A 24,293-nucleotide genomic window follows, 5' to 3' on the forward strand; every position below is an offset into this window, starting at 1 on the left:
GGAGGAGGGCGGCGGTTGGGGAGGGTGGAGGAGAAGGCAGGGAAGTGTACAGAATTTGAAAATATAAACGGCTGGACCTCAAGGGAGGTAGGGGCTTACCTGTTTAGCAGAGGGAGTGTGGCAAATGATAGATTGCTGCTGTTCTGAAATTCTTCTTCCTATATCTGATTTACAACCTGAAGACTTAATCCATTGTTTATCCATTTAGATGGCATAGCTCTGTACTTTTTCTCAAGTTCAAATTACCTGAAGTATCAAACTGTCGACATCTTTCATTGGTGAAACACTCTTCAAAGATTAGTGTTTTGCAAAATAGTCAGCTGCATCCTAGGGTTCTGGAGCAACCTTTGCAAAATTGTTTGTTGGAGAGATTTACTCTTTAGATTCATCTCTCTAAATATTTTTCTGTAACTATCTGGAAGAGTTACAGAAGCCTGGCCATCTGGTTCTACCCTGTGCAAAGCAGAAAATCCCATTTTTAACTAAAATGCCAAGAGGAATAAGGTTCTCGCCAAGACTCCATATGTTCAATTCATCTCTTTATGGACATAGTTGATCTTTCCTTCCAACAGCCTTTGTAAATCCGACTGCCTGTATTTAACTTTTTAAAGGAAAATGCCTTCATTTTCTTGCATTATTTTCAGTCATTGAATTTTCCCACCATTTAACATATTAATATTTCTTGCATGAACATTTGTGATTGATATCTGTGATGACATTTTGCTACTATTAACCATCCAAACTAATTCAGAATAAGCTTATGATCAATAAGTCTCACCTCGGGTGCAGTTTCCACCACGTCAGCTGTTTAAAAAGCCTGCCAGTATATACTGGCACCTAGACTTCCTCCTGTATCGTCTGCTGTACTAGCGCAATGTTCTCCCAATGCAGCGTTCTTCATGCACTGATTAAAGGTTTTGGAAAAATCCTTGCTTGTGCAGATGAATATTATTTATCTGCTTTAACTTGCATTTTATTTTATTGTAGCGGTACCACCAAGTGTCCCTTACTCATTATACATAATTCCCTTTAACTTTAACTATGTTTATATACAGTTTGCATGTACGGGGCGTTGCCCCTTTAAGAACGCGACCTAACGTGATGACGTCACGTCGCGCATCACGTGACTCACCCAAACGTGGGCTAACGCGAGCAACGCAATGACGTCACGACGCAAACGCGATGACATCATCACGCAAACCTCCGGACTGCCTAGTCAGTCCTCGTGGCGTCCCCACTGGGGAAAGACCTGTTCCACGACTCTCCTGCATCGGTCTACGTTGTTTGCTGTATTTCATCTTATCCAGCATTAAAATCCTGTTTGTTGTTCTTCCGAGTCAAGCTCCATTATTTGTTAGGAATACACCTATTCCTACATTATCATATACTGGTTAGTAAAGGACACACAGGTTCACGTAGGATCTTCTTACTCTCCTTCAGTAGCGCACAAAAATAAGGGAAACCAAGTAACTCTCAAAGCAACATGCTTTGTGTGGCACTACGTGAAATAAGGGACACTTACCCGACCTTCAGAGATACCAGGGCAGCAGAAAGCCAGCTGCAGAGAAGTGCCATCAACTGTGTAGGCGCATCAACTGCTAACCTGCACAGCCAGTGACACTTGTGGTCAGCCCTGGTCTCGACTCTGTCGCACCTCTTACAAAGCATTCTGTAGACTTATCGGGATGGTGCCATAGATTGGCACAGAGGTGTGACCCTGTAACCACCTCATGTAACAACACCTTTGCTTCAGGTAGGGTCGGGCACTAGGCTGCTCAGTCACTTGTCTACAGACCCATTCCTGCACGTTGGGCTTCATTTTTGTCTGTGGCTTCTTCCCTACCTCTTCAGCCTTCACAGAATCACACAGTGCAGATAGAGGCCATTTCGGCCCATCGAGCCTGCACCGACACATATCCTACCCGATCCCCGTAACCCCTACACCAACACATATCCCACCCTATCCCCGTAACCCCACGTATTTAATCCCCCTAACACTAAGGGTCAATTTATCATAGCCAATCAACCTAACCCGCACATCTTTGGACTGTGGGAGGAAACTGGAGCACCCGGAGGAAACCCACGCAAACACGGGGAGAATGTGCAAACTCCACACAGACAGTTACCCGAGGTCGGATTCGAACCCGGGTCCCTGGCGCTGTGAGGCAACAGTGCTAACCACTATGCCACCGTGCTTGGTAAAGGTTGTTAATAACTTGAGATGTAACTTGAGCCTTTCTAAAGGCTTTCAGAATTTTTGTCCCCTATTCTCAGATTCCCCTTTAATTGTGCCTTTGCTTTAAATTTCACCTGCATGTAAATTTCAGTTCCCACCACCCACCCAAATGACACCTGAATCTGCAAATAATTATACAAATGGTTGACCCAGGAAATGTGAAAGTTATTAGCATTTTACAATTCTGGTCGGTTTCGCCCCAGTTCTTAATCCTTCAATTTAACTAGTACAAGTAGATGAACATCTCCACAGAGGCTACAACTGATAACTAACTAGTTGTGCTGATAACTTATGTGATATTTTAAAAAGTTACTATTCTTATTCCCTCGTGTTTGATGTTGCTGTACTGGATCCAGTGTTTGCCTGTCTTCTGTAATGTGATATTGGCCCAGAAATTCGGGTCGGGGGCTTCCCGCGGGTGTAAGCCCCCGACCTGCACTTGCCTACCGCGCCGGCCGTTGAGCTGTGGTCCCCCGTGGAATTCCGATCCTCGGCCTGCTCCAACTGCCGGCGCGCAGTGCTTGCGTATCCCAGGGGCACAGTTAGTTCGATGCGTCCCCTGGGATCACGTGGGCCATGGGGAGCCAATCGGAGCAGGGAATGCTTCATTCATAAGTTTGACAGGAAGACCTGTCAAACCTATAAATACTATAAGCCCCAAAAATCACTAAATCTTCAAATACATTTTTAAAAAACATCACATTTTTTAAATAAGCCATAAATTACATGAAATAACTATTTTAAACAATAATTTAAATTTTTGAAAAAAAGAATTTTATTTTCTAACGGGGCTAAAAATAAACTTACTTTAAAGAAAGGTATTTAAAAATAATAAACCTGTGGAAAAAATGTTTTAATTTGAATTAATTCACCACTTACCTTGTAAAAAGCAGGCCTTACGACTGCTTTTTAAATGTGTAACTCCTGGAGACTTACCCTCCCAGGAAAACCTGCAAAAAAACCGTAAGTTTGATGCGCACGCGCAGCCTCTCCTGCGCACGCTTTCGAACTCTGAACCCCTTCTTTCAGGGGAACGGAAGTGCCGGTTTCCCGCGCATGCGCAGTGCATGCAGGAAACCGGCACTTCCATCGGGCCTACGGGTGAGTACCCCGTGCGTACTCACCCGTGGAGACCCGAATTTCTGGGCCAATATGAGCACCCATTAAATGTGAGGTTAACTGCTCAAAGGAAAGGGAAAGATTGTGAATAAGAAGTAATGTAGGCCACCGATGCTTATTGTGTGGAGCTGCTTTTTTAAAGTGACATGTACATTAGTAGCTTTTTCTTCCTCCTGCTAAAATTGGCCTGTTTTATTTCATGAAGCAGGCTCAGAGAAGGAAGGATTGAAGTCACAACCAAAAATAATGTCCACCACAAGCCCAACTGCCTCTGCATGCGCTGTAGTTCAAGTACAGTCCGCACCGCTCATAGCGGACATGCTCGTGAGAGTTTTGGTTTTATGTAGTTGCGTCACTTGCAGTGACGAATGGGGGCTAATGTTGTGTTCATTTGACTCCTATTTGCAACAATAAATTAGGTGCTTGCCGCCTTTCCTACCAGCCCTTTCAATTCAAAGAAAAAATAGAAAATTACTTGAGGTGCCTTTAAGAAATTAGGTTTTAATTTAATATCCGTGCAGTTGTATTGTATATTCTTCTTAACTTGGAATCGACATGCCAAAAAGCCAACATTTGCCCAAAATATTTGGTAAATCTTAAATGCAGTGTCATTTTTCTCCATTGCTTTTCTATTTCATAAGGTGATTCCAGATGAAATTCTTAAGAACTTGGTAGAAGAGCTTCCACAGCCACGGCATGTACCCAGAAGGTTGAATGAGTACACACAAGAGGAGATTAATGCTTTCCCAAGGCTATGGACACCGTAAGTAGAATATATCCTTCAGTTGATGGGCCGAATTTATCAATGTACGAAACAGCCCGGCGAGCTGTTTTTAAACTATTTTCTTTTAAGACTTTATATTGGATTAGGTTCAGAACAATAAAATTCTACACTGAGTAATGAGGTGTGTGTTTCCAAACACTAGCTTCAATATAGCAGTGGTTGTTGCTTTGTTTATTTTTCTGTTTTTACTGAATTGTAAAAACTGATGATTTACTGCTGCTCGCCTAATCAGTTTTTCCACTGGAGATAAATTGCATTCGACAACTGTGTTCCTGATAAAACTTTTAATTATCATTGTCTCTAAAGTTCACAGGGGTTCTAATATAGAATTGGAAATTGTGTGAATTTGGCTTTTGCGAGTGCAGAAAAGTCCTTTTCACACTGAGCACAGCAGAGGAAACATCTGGAAGTGACTGGACCGTGAATTATAGGTCCAGACAATGAAGATGTACAGAATATACCATTCCTCTCCCTGGAGACACATCTGTTTGTGGTCCGGGACATAAAGTTAATATCTTTTACCAAAGTATTTATTAGTAGCTGGAAAAACATTGCTCAAAGATTTATTTTTTAAATATTTTTGCCAGAGGACGAAGAGAAGAAAAAAAATTAGCTGTTACTGTTGGAATGATCTCTCTCTCTCTCTTCCCATCTTTCTCTCCATCTTTCTCACTTGTCTCCTGTTCTCCCCCTCCGTCCCTCGTTCTCCCCCCTCCGTCCCTCGTTCTCCCCCCTCCGCCCCTCGTTCTCCCTCCCCGTCACTCACTCGCTTGCTCTCGGTCGCGCCCCCCTCCCCGGATGTCTCTCGCTCAGTTGCGCACGTGAGCCCCCCCGCCCGCTGTTGGCTGTCTCGCACGCGCGAGCGCCCCCCCCCCCCCCCCGGCTGTCTCACGTGCGTGCGCACCCCCTCGCCAACTGGCCTTCGCGCGCGCCCTGGCCCTCACTTGCATCCCGCACCCCCCCCCCCCCCCCGCGCCTTCTGTGTCAGCTATGGCCCAATTGTTAGCACACTCGCTTCTGCGTCAGAAGGTTATGGGTTCAAGTCCCACTCCAAGGACTTGGGCACATAAAGCTAGGCTGACACTCCAGTGCAGTGCTGAGGGAGTGCTGCACTGTCAGAGGTACCATCTTTTGGATGAGATGTTAAACCGAGGTCCTGTCTGCTCTCTCAGGTGAACGTAAAAGATCCCATGGCGCTATTTTGAAGAAGAGCAGGGGAATTCTCCCCGGTGTCCTGGCCAATATTTATCCCCCAACCAACATAACAAAAACAGATTATCTGGTCATTATCACATTGCTGTTTGTGGGACCTTGCTGTGCGCAAATTGGCTGCCGCATTTCCCACATTACAACAGTGACTCCACTTCAAAAGTACTTCATTGACTGTAAAGCGCTTTGAGACGTCCGGTGGTCGTGAAAGGCGCTATATAAAAGCAAGTCTTTCTTTCTTTCTCGCTGTCTCTCGCTTGCTCTCCCCGTCTCTCGCTCGCCTCGCTCTCTCTCTCTTCCCTGAGCCCCAACACTGACAAAATACAGCCAAGAGTACATTTAGAAACGTGCTGCTCATGCATGCTTTAGAACCTTGGCCACACATCAGTTTCTAGAATTTGCAGGTTTTTTAAACATTAGAAACTGACCTCATAGCTTCTTACACTGGAGACAGAAACCCGTGCAGCCACATTTATTTTGAATTGTGGGGTGGTGGAGGAGTGAGGAAGAGAAGTAGTTGGATTTCATGGGTTGCTTTGGTTCTTTTTACATTTATTATCTGATTACTTATAGGGGTTTAGAATGGAGTGGGTGAGGAACTATCATGGCAACTATATACAACAAGAACCTATTAACAGCAGTCAGCAAGGAGGGAAAGATCCTGCTGACCAGCCTCCTCAACTTCTTTGAGGAAATGACAAACCAAGTAGACGGTGTTAAGCCCTAAGATCTGGTGTACCTCGACTTCCAAAAGGCTTTTGATAAAGTCCCACGTGAAAGGCTATTAATTAAATTCGAAGATGTGGGGATTCGGAGTAAACCCTCAAAATGAATAAGAAATTGTCTGAAAGGTTGGACAACTTAGGTTTTCTGGCCTAGAAAGAAGGGATCCAAGAGGTGTTTCTATAGAGATATAAAATTGTTAGGGCTGTAGAAAAAGTGAACCAGAATATTACTTTAAATTAAACTGCGGAAATAGAACTAGTGGACACAGGCTCAAACCAGTAAACGGTAACTTTAGGACATATCTGGAAATTCGTCTTCACCCAAAGAGTGACCAATGTTTAGATAGGTTCCTGGAGGCAAAAATCTTAACATTGTTTAAGAAATAATTGGATGCTACTCTGGGGGGAAATTAGGATCTCGGAATTGATGAATTCAAAAGGGCCAAATTACCTCCTTTATACATACTTTTCTGTAATTTGCTGTATATACATTTTATTTGGTTAATTAGCCAATTTTAGCCATGCTCACTTAAAAGGTCAATAATCAGTGAGGAAATTGTAAAGAAGTAGTGAAATTTCATCTCTTAAGATTCCTGAGCAGCTCTTGTCAGTTGTTTCAATAATAGCTCTTGGAAGTCAGGGGCATTTGGGCAATTTTTAGATTCTGTGATCTGCAGCAGAATTATTTCTCGTTTGCCTTTATTGTTCAGAAACACGTTGTTAACTTTCTTATTCTTTCAAGCGTTGTAAAGCAGTGGAATGCACATTATGGGTCGAGAGCGGGCAGTGGAATTAGGTTTGGATTGCACAGACGCAATGAGCCGAATGGCTGCCTCCTGTACTATAAGCTCGTATGGTTCTATATTTCGTTTATTTTGTAAGTTATATAATGCCGCAGTCTTTTCTTCTGAGTGTAATCACTGGGTAGTGTGCTTGGCTGCACCAGCAATTGCAAAATCCAGGAGGATTCCTGTCAAAATCTGAATTTATGAAAATGGCTAATTCTGTTGTCTTTTCAATTTGTGTTCTTACTGTTGAACTCCCAGAATATTAGAAAGGAACCAGCTGTTCAGTAGCAGAGCATAAAGCTGACTGTTCAAGTGCAATACAATGAAATCTCATTCAGAACTGTAGGGTGGTATCTTGTCTAAAACCCACAATTTTCTAAGAGCTCTATTGTCCACACACTGTAGAATTAAAAGTAAAAAAGTAAACACAAGTTTTGTCAGATTAGAGGTTGCATTATGCTGTTCAGATGTTTAATTAGGATATTCATTATTTGTCAGCATAGAGCTATTCCCACAGTCTTTGAATTGTTCAGAAAGCCTGTATGCGTATCACCTGGACAAAAACCACTCTTGAGCTTCTGTTGTCACTATACTTCCAGCTTTGAGAGATACATTTTTGAAAGAAATTGCACCTCTTTTGACGTATCTTGCCTAAACAATGAACAGCTGCTGTAATGAAATTAGATTGCAGCAACTGCTCCTCACCCCAATGATTGCTAACATTGTCAATAGCTTTCTTTTCTGAGGCTCTGTCCTCAATCCCCCTCAAACCTGCTGTCAACATTCCTTCCTCGAAAAACTACCCTCGATCTCTCTACCACCTATCTCCAACCTCACTATCCTCTTTGAAGCCCTTGAGCATGCCATTGCCACTCAGCTCTGTGCTCATCATCCCCACTTTAACAAAGTTTCTGCCGTGCCCTGCCCGTAGCACTAAGACTACCCTGAGCAAAGTCACCAGAGATGTCCTTTGTGACTACTCGTTCTCCTTAACATTGTATGCTGACAGCACTCCTACAAATCTCAGCCTCCTTCAGCCCTGCGCTGCTGTACGTACCCTTCACTCTTCCAATACTGGCTTCCTTTGTATCCTCATGCCTTCAGCCATCTCAATCCCTAAATTCGACTACCTTACTGTATCTCTATCCTCCTTCAAAGTGTCAGCCATGGCTCAGTAACACTCTCACTTCTGAGTCAGAAGTTTGTGGGTTCAGGTCCCACTCCAGAGACTTGAGCACAAAATCCAGGTTGACACTCCCAGTGCTGTACTGAGAGAGTGCTGCACTGTCGGAGGTGCCGTCTTTTGGATGAGACGTTAAACTGAGGCCCTGTCTGCCCTCTCAGGTGAACGTAAAAGATCCCATGGCTCAATTTCGAAGAAGAAATGGGGAGCTCTCCCCGGTGTCCTGGCCAATATTTATCCCTCAAACAACATCACTAAAACAGATTATTTGGTCATTATCACATTGCTGTTTGTGGGAGCTTGCTGTGCACAAATTGGCTGCCGCATTTCTGACATTACAACAGTGACTACACTTCAAAAGTACTTCATTGGCTGAAAAGCGCTTTGGGACATCCTGAGGTCGTGAAAGACGCTATAGAAATGCAAGTCTTTCAAATCTTTTTTTTTAAGTCTCCTAAAAACCACCTCCTTTTGCTCACAGCCACCAATGCCCTCCATGGGGAATTCCTTCTTTCTGTCAACTTTTCTAGCAATCTTCACTATTTTGATTCACAGAACTGAAAACAACTTGCAGACCACATACATCCTTCTCGTGCCATTGATCAGCAGTCCGGTGCTCTCACCTATCAGGAGTACTTTGAGGCAATCTGTTAGGTCAAATTGTCACAGTTTTCAGGTGCTTTCACTGAGTGAATTCTGGGTTCCTTGTCCTTTACTAATCAGACCTGCTTTGTGTGCTCCCAACAAAGGAAAGATTTTACAAAAGCAAAATACTGCGAATGCTGGAGATCTGAAGCGCGAGGAACGGCACCCCACAGCCTTCCGGACTCAACATTGAGTTCAACAATTTCAGATCATAACCTTTGCCCCCTCTTTTTTCGGATGGCAACTGTTGACGATTCTGCTATTCCCATTTACACCTACTCTGGACCCATCTTTTGTCTCTTTACTTGTCCCATTACCATCTCCTTTTGCCTTGCACCACCATCCCTTTTGTCATTTAATCTCTCCTGCCTTCCACCCTGTCACAGACCTTCCCTTTTGTTCTTTCCTCCCCTCCCCCCTCTCCCTGCCCCTACAATTGCTTAAAACCTGTTCCATCTCTAACTTTTTCCAGTTCTGAGGAAAGGTCATCGACCTGAAACATTAACTCTGTTTCTCTCTCCACGGATGCTGCCTGACCTGCTGAGTGTTTCCAGCATTTTTAATTTTATTAAAGGAAAGATTTTGATTTTTTTTGCTGGTTTTATTATTTCAAAATTGGTTTTCATCAGACCCCCAAAATTGCTCTAGCCATCTTGCGGGTGATCTTAACTTTTGCCGACAGAATAAACGAGGCGATTTCGGATCTGCCGCCTGTTGTACATGTTTCCCCATTTTAACTTGAAATGAAAATCGGGAGAGGTGTACAACGGGCAGCCAATCACCAAGTTTGCTGATTTGTTGGTATCACCCTACTGTTGCCAGGCAGCCAAAAACACTGTCCAAGGCATTGACTTAAGGGCCTGTACAGGTCCTAATTTAAGAGGCCTTTGGCTCAGTGTCATCTGTCGATGGGTCCCTTGTGCAGCAAAGCACTGGGAGCCTTTTGTGATGGGACGTGACCTTGTCCTGAAAGGTAACCGGCCCACCTCTTGATGGAGAGTCTGACTGCATTTCAGCCTCACCCTGCACCAGTGCCAGATTTCCAACATGTTCCCCCGAGAGTTGAGAACTTAGTCTCTTTTTCTTACTCTTCTCTCTCCCCAACATTGTCTATATTAACGGACCACAGTTGCCTTGTTGGTCCATAATTTGATGCACTGTCTTGCACCTGATGTCTTAACTGGTTTGAGAGATAGCCAATCTGGTGAGTTCAGGCCAATTTTTAAGCCATGATATATAGGATGTGTACCATATTCCCCATTTTAAAGCATAATCCCCAACCTGTGAGGGAGGCATTGCTAATAGATGTTGGGGGGGATGCATCACAATGCCCTCGGTGCCTTTCTGTTTTTCCATTATTATAGGGCAGTAGGTGCTGCTTGAGACTGGGACATAAGAGGCCATCGTGTAAAGAGGTTTAGCTGTGAAGGGTGCATAAATACTGCAAATGTGTCAATATGACTGCCAACAGTAGCTGAAGCACATGTAGGTACAGGTGTGCTCAGATTCTGGAGCCCACTGTCAGAGCCAGACAGTGCACTTTGATCACTTCAGACCACAGCAGTAGGGATACCATGCCCACTCCAATCTGGAACGAGGCTCCAGTGGAGAGGTCCTAGTCGGTTGCAGCTGGGCCTTCACCTTGTTGATGCTGAATCCCACACACCTGAAGTTTGTACAGCACAGTCTGAACTGTGCTCAAGGTCGCCACTGCTTTTCCAACAAAGTATTCCGCACTCTTACACTTTTTATATCTTTTTATAACATTTTATTGCTAGCCAGTATATATGTCCCGTTATCATCTTGTGGACTGGGATGTTTCAGTGCTCTCTCAAGGCTTGAAGAGCCCCATTAGTTGCCTCTACAGGCAGAAAAAACCCAGAGAATTTGCTTAGAATGAATTTGAGTTAACAGAGCATGGGGCAGATTACGCGACGAAGTGTGAAAATATAAACAGACAGTATCCCTGAAAATTATTGCACCCCCCATTAATGGAGGAAGTTCAAGGCTTGAATCTAGAGATTGAACTTTACTCCAGGAGTGAGGAAGAATACCTACAGTAAATAATCTAACTTTTCCCACCATCCATTGTAGAAATGGTAAACTGTGTAAAATGGCATAACAAAGGCATAGTTAATTAAATACCACAATCCTTCTTCGCACTGTGACTGATCAGACTGTAGGCTTCCCGTAGGCACAATTACTAATGTGTTGGAAGATTTATTGCCCAGTAAGTCTGGGTTTTACTGCAGCTTAATTCTAAGAGCCATAAGGTTTAAGTAATACAAAAGTATTTCAGGTGAACTTGATCTGTAGCTTTTTAAGTACTGCAGCTTGCTACACAATAAATCTCTTTTTGTACTTCATATAGTGAAAATGTTAGTTAGTAAAGTAAACCTCATCTTAACCAAACAGACTCGCTACTGGTTCTGCACAAGTGTTTAATTTATTGCAAATAAGGTGTGGCTCTGAGCCAATCAAAGCTGCAGCAACTAAATGTGTCCTCAAAGTGCTTTATGTTTGCATTTTTAGGGCATGGGTGGGGTAGGGTTCTGGGAATATTTTGCTGGCAATGTTAATGCTCCCACATGCCAGATTTTGGGGCTAATTTCTAAAATTGAGGTGGTCACAAATATAGTTCAAGGAGGTGCAATAGGAAATAATGGTCAACATGTTATCTGCAGACCCCAGAATAGCACAGTTGTGGAGTGAAATGAAATTAAAAGACCATTTAAGCAAAAAATGCAGGCCGTATGGTTAAACAATTGCAATTAGGGAGAAGTATGTTGGAAAATTTTCTGTGCCAACACAATGAGCCATTCTACCAGTAAGTTATATATTGTACCATTTTATGCTTCAGTAAAAAGTCTGAACTATCCCATCACTCTCTTGTAATTTGTCTCGGGAACTTTTATTCACTGACTGCCAACTTCTTTGCCAGACCACTATATTATGTTCAGTTGCTTTCCTTTCAAGCTATCTCTCTCTCACATTTTTTGCTCAAATTACATTTTTTCCTCTTTAGAAAGAAGGGACAGGAATGACTTTGCCATGCAATAACATAGCACCAATTTGTACAATGGTAGTTGGAAAAACTCAGGATTTGAGAATTGCTCTGAGAGCCATCCATATTTTTCATCATTTTCAAGAGAATACAGATTAGTTGGGGTTTGTACACTTTCTTTCTCTGTCACCATTGGTATCTCTCTCTCATTCTCTTTCTATCTGCATAATATACGTTTCTTTTTGCAATCTCCATTTTTAGAAAAGGGAGGAGGTCACAAGTATATTCGGAATAACCACTTAGATAATGAAATAAAAGTGGCCAAAAATTCAGTCGCTTAGTGTAGTGGAGCAATAAACAACTGCAGCATTTTGATTGGTTGGCTCACTCATGAGTCATAAACTTCCAGTCTGGAAATCACAAATTGTAATTACTGAGTCTTGCTGTGACTGGCAAAGATGTATGCCATGCAGGGTGAGAGAATAAGTACCTGAGTGTTGATTTACCAGATACACATCCTGACATGTTAACCTTCAGACATTGTCTCAAATCCTGGAGTGTCCAATCGGGAAAAGGTGCATTGACTGAGTTCCTGGAATGTCTATCAACAATAGTTTCTTGTATTTCTACAGTGCTCTTCATGTGCAGGAAGATGTTTTAAAGTGATGGGGGAAGAAATTCGGTATCGCCCCGTTTGGGGCGCAATTATCGGCCAGGCACATAGTTTAGCGCCTGCCGCTAATTATCGCCTCAGACTGCAAACTTGGCTTCTATCGCCCCTGGAGGTGATTGGAGCGCTAAATCAGGCACTTCACACCTCTCTTAAGGCGCTAACGCCGAGGAGCGAGGCGTTACCTCACAGCGCTGGCGAAGTTCATGTGATGTCAGTCAGCAATGGAACACAGACACACTGGCGCCGGCCAGTTCTTAAATGGGAGGGTCGACCTTGGTCTCCATCCACACCCTGCTCATTGCAGCCTTGAATCTCGGCCTGGAGAGACCTGTACATCAAATCTGCTGGAAAGAACAATGGAGAGACCCAGGGAAAGAGCTCAGAGTGGAGCCCCCAAAGTCTCTTCTAAATCGATGCAAGGAAGGGCAAATCAAAATGAGCCTGCAAAGTGCTGCTCAGTACCCAAAACTCCTTCACACAGCGTTGAATCTCTCCAGAAGTCTCTCTCTCTCTCAGAATGTGTGGTGCAAAAATGTCGTCGACATAAAAAGGCAGGAAACGGTCGCCTTTAAATAGCGCTCCCCCAGTCCCTTCCCGACTGCAAAACGCTCCCCTCAACCTGTCGTTGCTAGCGGCAGGCGTAAGGCAGGGGGCGCCACTCAATATCCGATCCGGGGCGTTGCACATTCGACTGACGTCACGATCTGCGGGCGCAGGAGATCGTGGCGGTAGTATTTAGCGCGGCCACAAAATGTCTGGTCAATTTCGCGAGCGGTGCAAACATCGCAGCGCCCGGGCGCTAGTTGCTTTGCACCCCATTAGCGCCCTCTTAGGGTGCTAACGGGAAGCGCAAAGCAACCGAATTTTTCCCCCTTAAACTTTAGGAGGACAAAAACAGTGGATCCCGAACTGGGTTGAAAATGAGAAAAATGGAGAGAGCTAGGGAGGAGGGGGTTGAAGAGGTTTTAAAAGCAGAGAGGGAGGTGGCAAGGTTAGGAGAACTGGGTTGGAAGTTCCAGCGTGCAAGTGTGTAATGGCTGCACAGCATTCATCAGTGGTGGAGCACAAGGAGAAGCCTGGTATTAGAGGAACAAAGGATGTAAGGCAGGAGGAGATTACCAAGGTACGGCAGGGCGAGGTCATGAAGGGCATTGAAGGAAAGGATGATGATTTTGAATTCAAATTTGCTGGAGTATGGGGAGCTTGGAGATGAACTTGGAGAGGGCATGAGGAGATAGAAACTGCAGAAAGATGCAGTTCAGGCCTAACGTGAGGGGAGGTTTGACTTGGTGGGCAAGGGGAAACGACAGCTGAGCAGATGGTCTTAATCTTGGTGATAAAGAAGTCCATGAGCTGCTTGCACTTGTTGGTGAGGGTGGAGGAGGCAGGAGAGAGGGGCTAAGGAGACAATTGGTAGTGGAGAAAAGAAGCCGGTGCCTATGTTTGCTCTCCTGGATGATTCTGGAGTAATGGGCAATTTTGGCAGAGGAGCATGAGACCTCAAAGTGCTTGAGGGGGTCCAGCCAAATCTAGTCATGGATGACTGCACCAGCTGAGTGCCAGTTGTCTGTGCTCCTTTGATTTAAAGGAGCGAAGATGGGGGCCACACCAGGGGGTTTGACTGGAATTGGAGAGATTTTGTTGGGAACAAGGGCATCAAAAATGGGAGCAGATTGATGGCTGTAGAAGTATTGTGGTGAATGAGGGCCAAAGATAAGGCAGTTGGGATTTACTGTAGAAAGTGCAGTTGTAAGTGATTTTGGGGAGAGATTTTTCTAGGGACGAACACAGAAGGAAGTGGGATTGGAAGAAGGTAGAGGGATGTGGGTGGTGAGGGATACCAGAAAGTGGCCGGAGGTAGCATGTTAGTTGTCAGCTGTGGCTCAGTGGTAGCACTCTTCTCTGAGTCAGAAGGTTCTGGGTTCACCTCCCACTCCAGAGACTTGAGCACAAAAATCTAGGCTGATACTCCAGTGTAGTACTGAGGGAGTGCTGCACTGTTGGAGGTGCCGTCTTTCGGATAAAACATTAAACCGAGGTCCCGTCAGGTGGACGTAAAAGATCCCACGGCACTATTTGAAAAAGAGTAGGGGAGTTCTCCCTGGTGTCCTGGGCCAATATTTATCCTTCAACATTACTAAAAACAGATTATCTGGTCATTATCACATTGCTGTTTGTGAGAGCTTGCTGTGCTCAATTTGGCTGTCGCGTTTCCTACACTATAACAGTGACTACACTTCTAAATTACTTCAATGGCAGTAAAGCACTTTGGGACGTTCTGAGGTAGAGAAAGGCGCTATAAAAATGCAAATCTGTCTTGCCTTTCTTCCTCTCTCTTTCTCTCTCTCTCTTTCTCTCTCCCTCCCTCTCTCTTTCTCTCTCCCTCTCTCTTTCACTCTCCCCCTCATGGCGGCCGTGACGGTCCGGTGCTGAGATCACTCTCCCTGTTTCGGGCGGCCAGCTCTCGCCGCTCGCAACCGGAGCGAGGTGCTCGGTGAGTCGGGCAGAGGCAGCGCAGCGCGGTGAGCAGCAGCTAAGCCGACTCGCTGGAGCACATTGGCCGGCAGCTCCTCAGCGGGAAGGAATTCCGACTGGGAGGAGGGGAGCCGAGCATGGCGGCCAGAGGCCGACCCGTGAAGAGAGAGAAGTAGGCCCCGGGCCGTGGAGCGTGGAGCCGGCGACGGTGAAGAGGAGGCCGCATTGGAGCATTCACATCCCGACGATGTGTTCGGCGAGTCGGGCAGAGGAGCGCAGCGCAACGAGTAGCAGCAGCAGCAGACTCACGACACGCTGCAGCACGTCGGCCGGCAGCTCCATTTCGGGTAACTCACAGTCCGGATGGGAGGAGGGGAGCCGGGCATGGTGGCCAGAGCGGGAGAAGCAGGCCACCACACGTGGAGCCGGCAACAGTGAGGAGGAGGCCGCGGTGAAGAGGAGGACGGAGCGGCTGAGGGACATCGTGCTCCCACTGCCACGGGAAGCCATTGTATTGACTCTGAACGCGGCGCTGTATGTATAGCTGACGCGTCCCCACGGGGAACAAGCATTCCATTGTACTTGTTACATATGGCAAATAAATCTGATCTGAATCTCTTTCACTCTCCCTCTCTCTATCTCTTGCTTTCTCTGTCTCTTTTTATTTTTTTTTCTCTGTCTCTTTTTCTTTCTCTTCTTTTCCTTTCCTGCCTTGGGGGATGACAAGGTTGAGGGGTGGCCTTGATATGAAAAGGAGAGAAAGTTAATGAAATCAGAGGAGCGATGGTAAGGAGAGCTGAGACGAAGATGGAAATCAATACTTTGCATTTGTCACCATTAAATGTTATTTGTCTGCTGTATTGAATATTAGATTTAAATACGTCTGAAAAACTTAGCTGCATGTTCTGACCCGACTGCACTCAGCTGTGTCAGCTGTAAATATAACAGCCTTATAATTTGGTGTACATTTAGATCATTTATTTAAATCACCAACAAAGGTCCATTTACTGTCCCCCGCAGTACAGTACTCCACTCAGCACCTCGCCCCTGTCTGGCACTATGGCTCTCATGGGTACTCTGTTTCCTTTTATTTTATCCAATTACTTATCCAGTCCCAGCTTCTACCTTGGATGTTAATAATTTTTAGTTTAATTAGTATTTCATTTAAGACTTTGTCAAACACCTTTTAAAAGTTCAAGTAATCTATCATAGGAATTTCCACAATCTATTTTATTCCCCCAGAGAGGTCGAGGATGCTTGTCAAACAGAACTTTCCCCATCGAAATTGATGCTGTTATTTATAAAACTATGACTATGCAGGTATTCCTCCAACCTACTCCTTAATATAACTCCAGTTATTTACTTGGTGTTGGCTGTAGTGACCTGGGTGCAATTTGTTCTCTTTTTAAAATAAATGTAGGCACTAGGACATCTTGTTTCCAATCCTGCAGAACATCTCCTGTACTCAATGAATCTTTCACTTTGTAGCCAGTCGCCTGCAAATTTCTTTCAGCACCCTTGGATATATACCACTTGGCCCATGAGTTTTGTTAGTTTCCAATCCTTTTTATTTATCAAGTACAGGAAACTCTCGTTTAAACGGCCCCTAAATATCCGGAGTTCTCTATTAACCGGCAAAATTCATACTCCGAAAACACCTCAATAACCGGAAATGTTGCCGAGTCAGAGTCCGAGTCTCCCGTGGTGGCCGAGTTAGTCAGTGGGGGTAGTTCTCCAAACTGCCACTACTCGGCTTCTTGGCGCTGTCGGAAGTCCGAACACCTCAATAACAGGAGTCTGACTCTTTGTTTGTTAAAAATAGCCTCGGTAGATAACCCTCTCTGTCATCCGGAATTTTTAATCAACCGGCAACACGTCGGTGCCGGATACCAAAGAGTTTCCTGTACCACCACCTCACTGATTTCAAGATATTTATTGAACACAATAATTGGATAGTGAAGATAGCAAAATACTGCAGATGCTGGACACCCTCCGTGACACCCTAGTCCACTCCTCTATCACCCCCAACAGCCCTTCCCCTTCGCCTGGCACCTTCCCGTGCAAGCGCAGGAGATGTAACACCTGCCCCTATACCTCCCCCCTTCCCACTGTCCAGGGCCCCAAACACCCCTTCCAGGTGAAACAGTGATTTACTTGTACTTCTCGCAATCCAGTATACTGTATTCGCTGCTCACGATGCGGTCTCCTCTACATTGGGGAGACCAAACGCAGATTGGGTGACCGCTTTGCGGAACACCTCCGTTCAGTCCGTAAGGGTGACCCTGAGCTTCCGGTCGCCTGTCATTTTAATTCACCGCTCCATTCCCACCCGGACCTCACCGTCCTTGGCCTCTTGTATTGTTCCATGGAAGCTCAACGTAAACTCGAGGAACAGCACCTCATCTTCCGATTAGGCACTTTGCAGCCTTCCGGACTCAATATCGAGTTCAATAATTTCAGATCATAACCTCGGCCCCTATTACTTTTTTCCTTTTAATTTTTTCCACCCCTTTGTTTTGGGTCCTTTTTTTTTCTCCCCCCCCCCCCTTCCTTTTGTTTCTCTCTCTCACCTGGCAGCTGTCCTTATCCTGCCAGTACACTTCACACCTAATCTCAGCTGCCTTTTGTCTCCACGGGCCCATTACCATCTCATCTGGCTTCGCATACCTTTTATTGTCTCTTTTACTTCTTTTGTTCGATCGCAGCTTTGCCTTCGATCTTTTTATTTTCTTTCCAGTTTTGAAGAAGGGTTTCAACCCGAAACGTCAACTCAAATTTCTCTCCACGGATGTTGCCTGACCTGCTGAGTTTTTCCAGCATTCTCTGTTGTTAATTGGATAGTGAACTTGTATTTTCCTCCCAGGTGAGCACTTCTGATAATTCAATGACGTCCCCTTTACCTTCAGTGAGTGTAAACATCTGTTCTGAGACTTCAGCTTTTCAGTGTGGTGTAATGTCGCAAATCAAGGCTCAAGCATTAGCATCATTCAGCACAGAAGGAGACCATTCGGTCCATCATGCCTGTGCCGGCTCTTTGAAAGCGCTATCCAATTAGTCCCACTCCCCCTGCTCTTTCCCCATAGCCCTGCAAATGTTTATTTTCAAGTATATATCCAATTTCTTTTTGAAAGTTACTATTGAATCTGCTTCCATCACCCTTTCAGGCAATGCATTCCTGAATACCTCCTATAAATCTTTCTGTAACCTTCTCTGCTCTAAAGAGAACAACCCTAGGGAAGATGTGTTGCATGGTGAGATCACATTGATGGTAGAAGTGGCTTGAAATGATCTGGCAGATAGAAAATAGGGACCCTGTCACAAGAGGGTTTGAGAGCAGAGGTGGGGAATGTGCCACACACAGTCAAGGATCTTGATGACTGCATTCTGAGATAAACCTTAGTAAGCACACAAGTGCAGCCAGATTCTTTACTGTGGAGCGACGACAGCAGATTGTGTTGCAAAATAACACATTTATTAAAATGCTGTTCTTTCAGTGCCATTAACTGGCACCAGGCCAATAATTTTATATTTGTCTTAATGGTTGGAAATTGCACACAGAGTGCTTGGCCTGGTTGGTGCATAATTTTATTTTCTAAATTTGGTGTAATTTTTCTGAGAACTCTTGCATTAGACATTTTCTAAGAATGAATGATATTTGGCTTAATGCTGGATTTTTCCAAAATATGTGCCTTTTAAATATGCCAGGTGAAATAAAGATAGTCAAGCTTATTGGGGTGATTGAAATCTGAAGTGCATAGATACATAATGTAACGCAATGAAGTTGTTTACAAACCTGCTGCATACTTATTGAAATCTCGACAGAGGGAGAGCAGCATTTAACATTGATGCATTTGGCTGTTATTCAAGAGTCAATGAATGTGTACGAGAAAGCTGGCATTCATCAACAAAAATGATGTGACATTTGATTATTGTGGCAGTTTTTGAAATCGGAGACTGGCCGCGATAAATTTTAAGAGAGCATGCATCTGTACACAAAATCTTCATCCGATGATTTGCTACTGCCGCGAGGCCCTGCCTCAGGCTGGGAGCACAGAAATCTCCACATGCACTTTCACAGAGACCCCTTATTGTTTGGCAGAAGCCATGATCTTCACTGTAGGGGATGGGTAGATAATCCGTGCTGGTTCGTCTTCTCTTGAGATAGAACGCTTTGCTACTATGGGACACTGCAACCAGCCAAAAGACAGTAAAACTCAACTAGTTGCGAGTAGCTGAATTTAAATGACCAAGGTTGCAATTAGAAGGCCGTCTCTCTAAATGGAAGTCTAGCTGTTTTACCTTCAGAGCTACTGCGTCACAAAATGTGAATTTTGAGGCCTTGTTAATAGTTCATGAACACACATCACTTACAGTGCTAGTTTTAAATGGTCTTGGCGGTTACGGTTACTTCCTTTAAAGACTTCAAGAATGAACATTCCTCGCCCCAAAAGCAACGTTGCATTTACACAAGATATTTATATAAGGATGGTAGATTTATTAGCTTGTGCTTATTGGGATGCAGGCGCACTTCAGATTGGAATACAGACATAATTATAAACCAAATAGCATTATCCGATATATTTATAAAGAACATAACTTTCTTCTGTAGTTCATGTGCCAATAAGAATTTTGAAACATTTTCCAAACTTTGGAATCTTAAATAAAAACAGAAGATGCTGGAAATACTCAGCAGGCCAGGCAGCATCTGTGGAGAGAGAAACAGAGTTAACGTTTCAGGTCGATGACCCTTCGTCGGAACCAGAACTGGTTCTGATGAAGGGTCATCGACCTGAAACGTTAACTCTCTTTCTCCCTCTATAGATGCTGCCTGACCCGCTGAGTATTTCCAGCATTTTCTGTTTTTATTTAAGATTTCCAGCATCCACAGTATTTTGCTTTTGTATTAGTAATCTGAAATATCTTCTCCTTAATACCCATCTCTTTGACCAAGCTTTTGATCACCCCTCCTAATATCTCCTCCTTTGCCTTGATGTCCATTTTTCTGATGATGACTCAGGATGTTTTCCTGCATTAAAGGCGCTATATAAATGCGTATTGTTGTTGAAGGACCCTAAAGCCACCCCATTACTACATCAAATTGGTACTTGAATGATCCCTTACATCTGTCCTAACTATGCCTTTTATTAGTTTGAACTTGTGTCCCGCTGTCCTCTCCCAATTTAATTTTAGGTAAATTTCCAGATTTACCTTTCCCGTAATATTTATTACCTTGTATACAGTCGTCAACACTTATAACGGGCACATTGGTGTTAAATAGCTCGAGAAGGATGGCTAAGGAGTAGTGATGGGTAGGAATCAGGAGGGTAAATATCTCCAAAGCGAGAGATGAAAGCTGGCATGACCAGTTAAGGGAAAGAGGAGTGCAGGATCTGAAAGGGGCCACAAAAGGTTGAAGGAATTATTGGGTTCAGATGCAGGATTCCTGCCGCCAGGAGGCAGCTTGCCAGTGCCCAGCCACAAAATCCTGGCCTTGCAACAATGGGACTTCTGTTGCAGCTGAAGAGATGGGTGAACATTTGAAGGGACAGAAGAACCCCAAAATTCAGGGAATTGGCAGTCCTGTAGGCGTAGGCCTCGGCCTTGACAGAGACCTACACAGGTAGGTTAATGAGGGTCAGATTGGAGGAAGAGGAGGCTGCTCTATTGGAGGATCTCTGGGCTAAAACTGCCAGTTCCTTGGGCCCACTACCACGTTTCACATGGCAGTTCTGGGAAGCAATAGTAACACAGGCAGAAAACATAGGAAAATCTCCTGACGCTAGTCTTCCCCTCCACCCCCCCCCGCCCCTGCTGTCATTTGCATGATTTACCAACTTCCCCCCCCTCCTTTTCCACCACTTCCCTGCCCAAATTTGGTGGGCTATCAGAGAAAAATCCAGCCTCTTGTGTTATTTTCAAGTAAACGGTTACTCCCCTGTTCCAAATCATCCACTGAAGTCATAAGATGGAACTGTGCCACACTTTGCATTATCTGTTTGAATACACAAGATCACCTTGTCAATGGAGTCGTTATTTTGAAAATACATCAGCTTAACGTTTGCAATAATACTTAAAGTGTTGATTTAGAAGATTGAAATATTACATATAATACCAGACAAATGAGCTGTAACATTTCAAGGCTATGCTAGTGAGGCTTAGCTGGTTAGTCTCATAGCATAGCTTTGGATTCCATTCAGAATTAGCTGTCCTTTCAATTCGATTTTCTCTCTTCCCTTACCCAACGGTACGTTTTGTCAGCTCAAAACTGGGTAACTGAATAGGATCGCTTTGAATTTGTCGAATTCTCCAACTCTCAGAGATGGAAAAGCAACTAGGACTATTCTGGCCCTCTAGAGGAATACAGCTGCTGGGTCAATGGAAGTATAATTAATAATTGCCATAAAAAGATCTGGAATCATGCTGTCTATCCACACATAGCTAAAAGTAGAGACATATTGACAGCAATGGGATTTTAGAGGCAAACATGGGCCAAGACATGAATATATAGTTTTTTTTACTTGTAAAGGAGGTTAGCTGTTTGGAAATTAATTTGTCAAATATACATGATAGGTTGTGTGAAGAGAAACGGCCTTGCTCTGATTGAAAGTTTATTGGAACCGCTTTCTGTCCTCAGAATTTTCCAGAAAAGCAGATGGATTGCATCTGCTTGTACCAAAGTAAAGTGCAGTTGTCTGAAACGTTGTCAGAAATTTTGATAAATTGTGTTATTAAAGCCGTAGGGAGGATTTTATTGAAAAGTAACAGGTGTGCACAACACTTATCTCTGGGGGACGTTTTAGGTTCAGCCAACTGACTTGGACTGCGGTATTGTATTAGTATTGTGGTGCCTAGCTTCTATTGATAAGCCATGTGAATTAAGGATTTTTACAGTATGATGCCTCTTTTTATTTATGAATATTATGGGAAAGTACTGTAATGTTGCAGTGGGATTAAAAAGGCAGTATTCAATGTACATAACGGACACTTACTTTCTTCTCAAACTTAGCAGCAAAATAATAATGATAATAAATATGTTTGGCTATTTCTGTAATGGACACTTAACAAAGGCTGCCTTATTTTCATTCAGTTTTATTTTGTATAGCATAAGATAAGATATGCAGGCTGGGAAAATCAGAGGAATGCCTATTGATTGACGTAATAAAACTCACTACACACTTGGTTTGAGTATAAAGCAAGGCTTTAATCAACTTTAATCAACATGGAGGTCTAGTTGTACTTCACTAGTTCCTTGTCTTACAAAATGTCCCTGGAAAGCTGGGCCCACGCCCGAGTATTTATACTCCTTGGACGGCGCCACCAGCTGGCCGTCCAGCGTTATTTCATGAGTAGTTTCTTGATAAATGATGAGATTTATAACACCTATTCCATTAAGCCCTTTCAACTTTTCAGAATTTGTTATCTTTCCTTTCTGTTTCCTGTAACACCGCTTCATACATCAACTTAAGATCATTTATTCTGTGCTGTCAACATCAGTCATAAGCACCAAGTGAGAAGAATAAACTGCAAGCTCGAGTCGTTTTTTTTATTGCTTTGTATAAACTGCCGTTTCTTTTCTCAGTTTTTTGGAGAATGTTTATTAGTATATAATAATTTTTAAGTTGTTTCTTGTAAGGTTTTGTCAAATCTTTTGAAACTGATGTCAGCCGTGACGAGGAGTTTGACACGCAATTGTAATTTGTAAAATCTGCTGAAGTTTCAGGAAAGGACAAAAACTGAGACTCTGCATACCTACTAACATTACTGAAGCAGAAATAGCTGATGCAAATTCTAGAAGTTCCATCAGAGGCTTTGATCGCTTTGGAGAGCTCAACATCCCTATTAAGAAATAGTACAGTTATGTGCAGTGGTTTTAATTAGCACTAAGACTCACTCATCAAACATGCAGGGGGAAAAATTCAGTTGGCTGCGCCTCCCATTAGCGCCTTAAGAGGGCGCTAATGGGACGCAACGCAACTAGCGCCCGGGCGCGGCACTGCCCACGCCTCCTGCAAAATTCAGCGGGAGGTTAGTGGTGGCGCTAACCGGTAGCACCCTGCGGCACTGGTGATGACGTCATTGGCATGCGCAGTGCCCCGCTCATGCCCCGGCCACGATCTTCAGGAGCGCCCCCTGACTTACCACCGAATGCTATGTCCGACGGGGTCAGGGGGGCGTACCTGCGGCCGGGGAGGCGCAATTTAAAGGCGAGGTGCAGGGCGGCCATTTTTGCTGCTGGCCGCCTGCCAGCACCTGCCCGCGCTCCTATCCCAGACCTCCTGAAACGCCCCCGCCCCACCCCCCCCCCCCCTCAGCGGAGTGCCGGCTGCGCTCCAAGAGCCCGGCACTTCTCTTGAGTGCCGGGCTCTTTTGCCTGCACTCCCGATCCCCGGGGGCCTAGCTGGGCCCGAGGTCGCGCTGCACAAGGCCCCTCCCCTTTAAGAAGGGGAGGAAGTCCTGCAGCGTGTGATGCTGCGACACATAACGCCGCAATATTGACTCACAGCGCCCAAAGAGGGATGCGGGGCGCTTCCAGTAGCGCCCCGCTTCCCTCTTGGGGCGCAACCACTCAATTTCCGGCGCGAGGACGGTAATTTTTCCGGGGAAGTGAGGCGCTACTCAATTTTTAGCCCGCTGTGTCTCGCATAAATTCTATTCTCCCTAATTGACAAATTGTGGAGATGCTGTGGCCAGGAGGACACATTTTTGTGCACATTGTGCATTTCCTACATTACAACAGTGACTACACATCAAAAGTACTTTAGATGTAAAGCGCTTTGGGACGGCCTGAGGTTGTGAAAGGCGCTGTATAAATGCAAGTCTTTCTTTCTTTCTTTGGAACCCCATATCCAGCTACTGGAGGCAACAAACTACAAAGCGACAAAGTCTGTGACTCGCCCTCCTTCTTCCCCACCTTCCTTCAGGTGAAGACTCTTGTTGATTGGGCCTCCTTACCAGAGATGGAACTTGAATTAGCGCAGCTCTCACTTCTAGCCACGGCCCTCAATCTGTGGTAAGCCACAGCTACTCCCACAACAGACTTATATGTAAAACACCAATGGAATGTATGCCAATCAGCATAGCTTTTGTACAGCCTCCATTAGAATTGGGAAATATCTGGTACATTGGTCTCCCTTCTTAGAAGCCAGAGATGACATACATTTCCGCCCCCCCTCCGCCACAATATCTCAATGTCCCCATAAAATAAATTCTGGCTAGTATAACTGGAGAATCATAAAAGAGCAACACTCACCTCTAAAACCCTGCGACTCTCAACTCACAACATCCCACCCAATCTCCCAATCGGAACAAACAAACTGCTTCAGCCCCCTTCATGTCCAACGAAAGAAAGAACTTACATTTATATAGCGCCTTTCACGATCTTGACGTCCCAAAGCACTTTACAGCCAATGAAGTACTTTTGCAGTGTAGTCACTGTTGCAATGTAAGCAACG

General features: G+C 44.5%; 1 protein-coding gene across 1 annotated transcript in view; it reads left to right on the top strand.

Moving 5' to 3' along the window:
• mrpl13 (mitochondrial ribosomal protein L13) overlaps positions 1-24,293 on the top strand; it is a 178,281-nt gene that overhangs the window by 135,899 nt on the left and 18,089 nt on the right. The window contains exon 7 of the mRNA XM_085993689.1: positions 3,997-4,118. Coding sequence (XP_085849815.1) covers positions 3,997-4,118 — 122 coding nt within the window. The remainder of the gene's footprint in view (positions 1-3,996; positions 4,119-24,293) is intronic.

This window comes from Somniosus microcephalus, chromosome 7 (genome assembly GCF_052327205.1).
Source record: "Somniosus microcephalus isolate GS21.2 chromosome 7, FLI_Smic_1.0, whole genome shotgun sequence".
Taxonomy (NCBI): domain Eukaryota; kingdom Metazoa; phylum Chordata; class Chondrichthyes; order Squaliformes; family Somniosidae; genus Somniosus; species Somniosus microcephalus.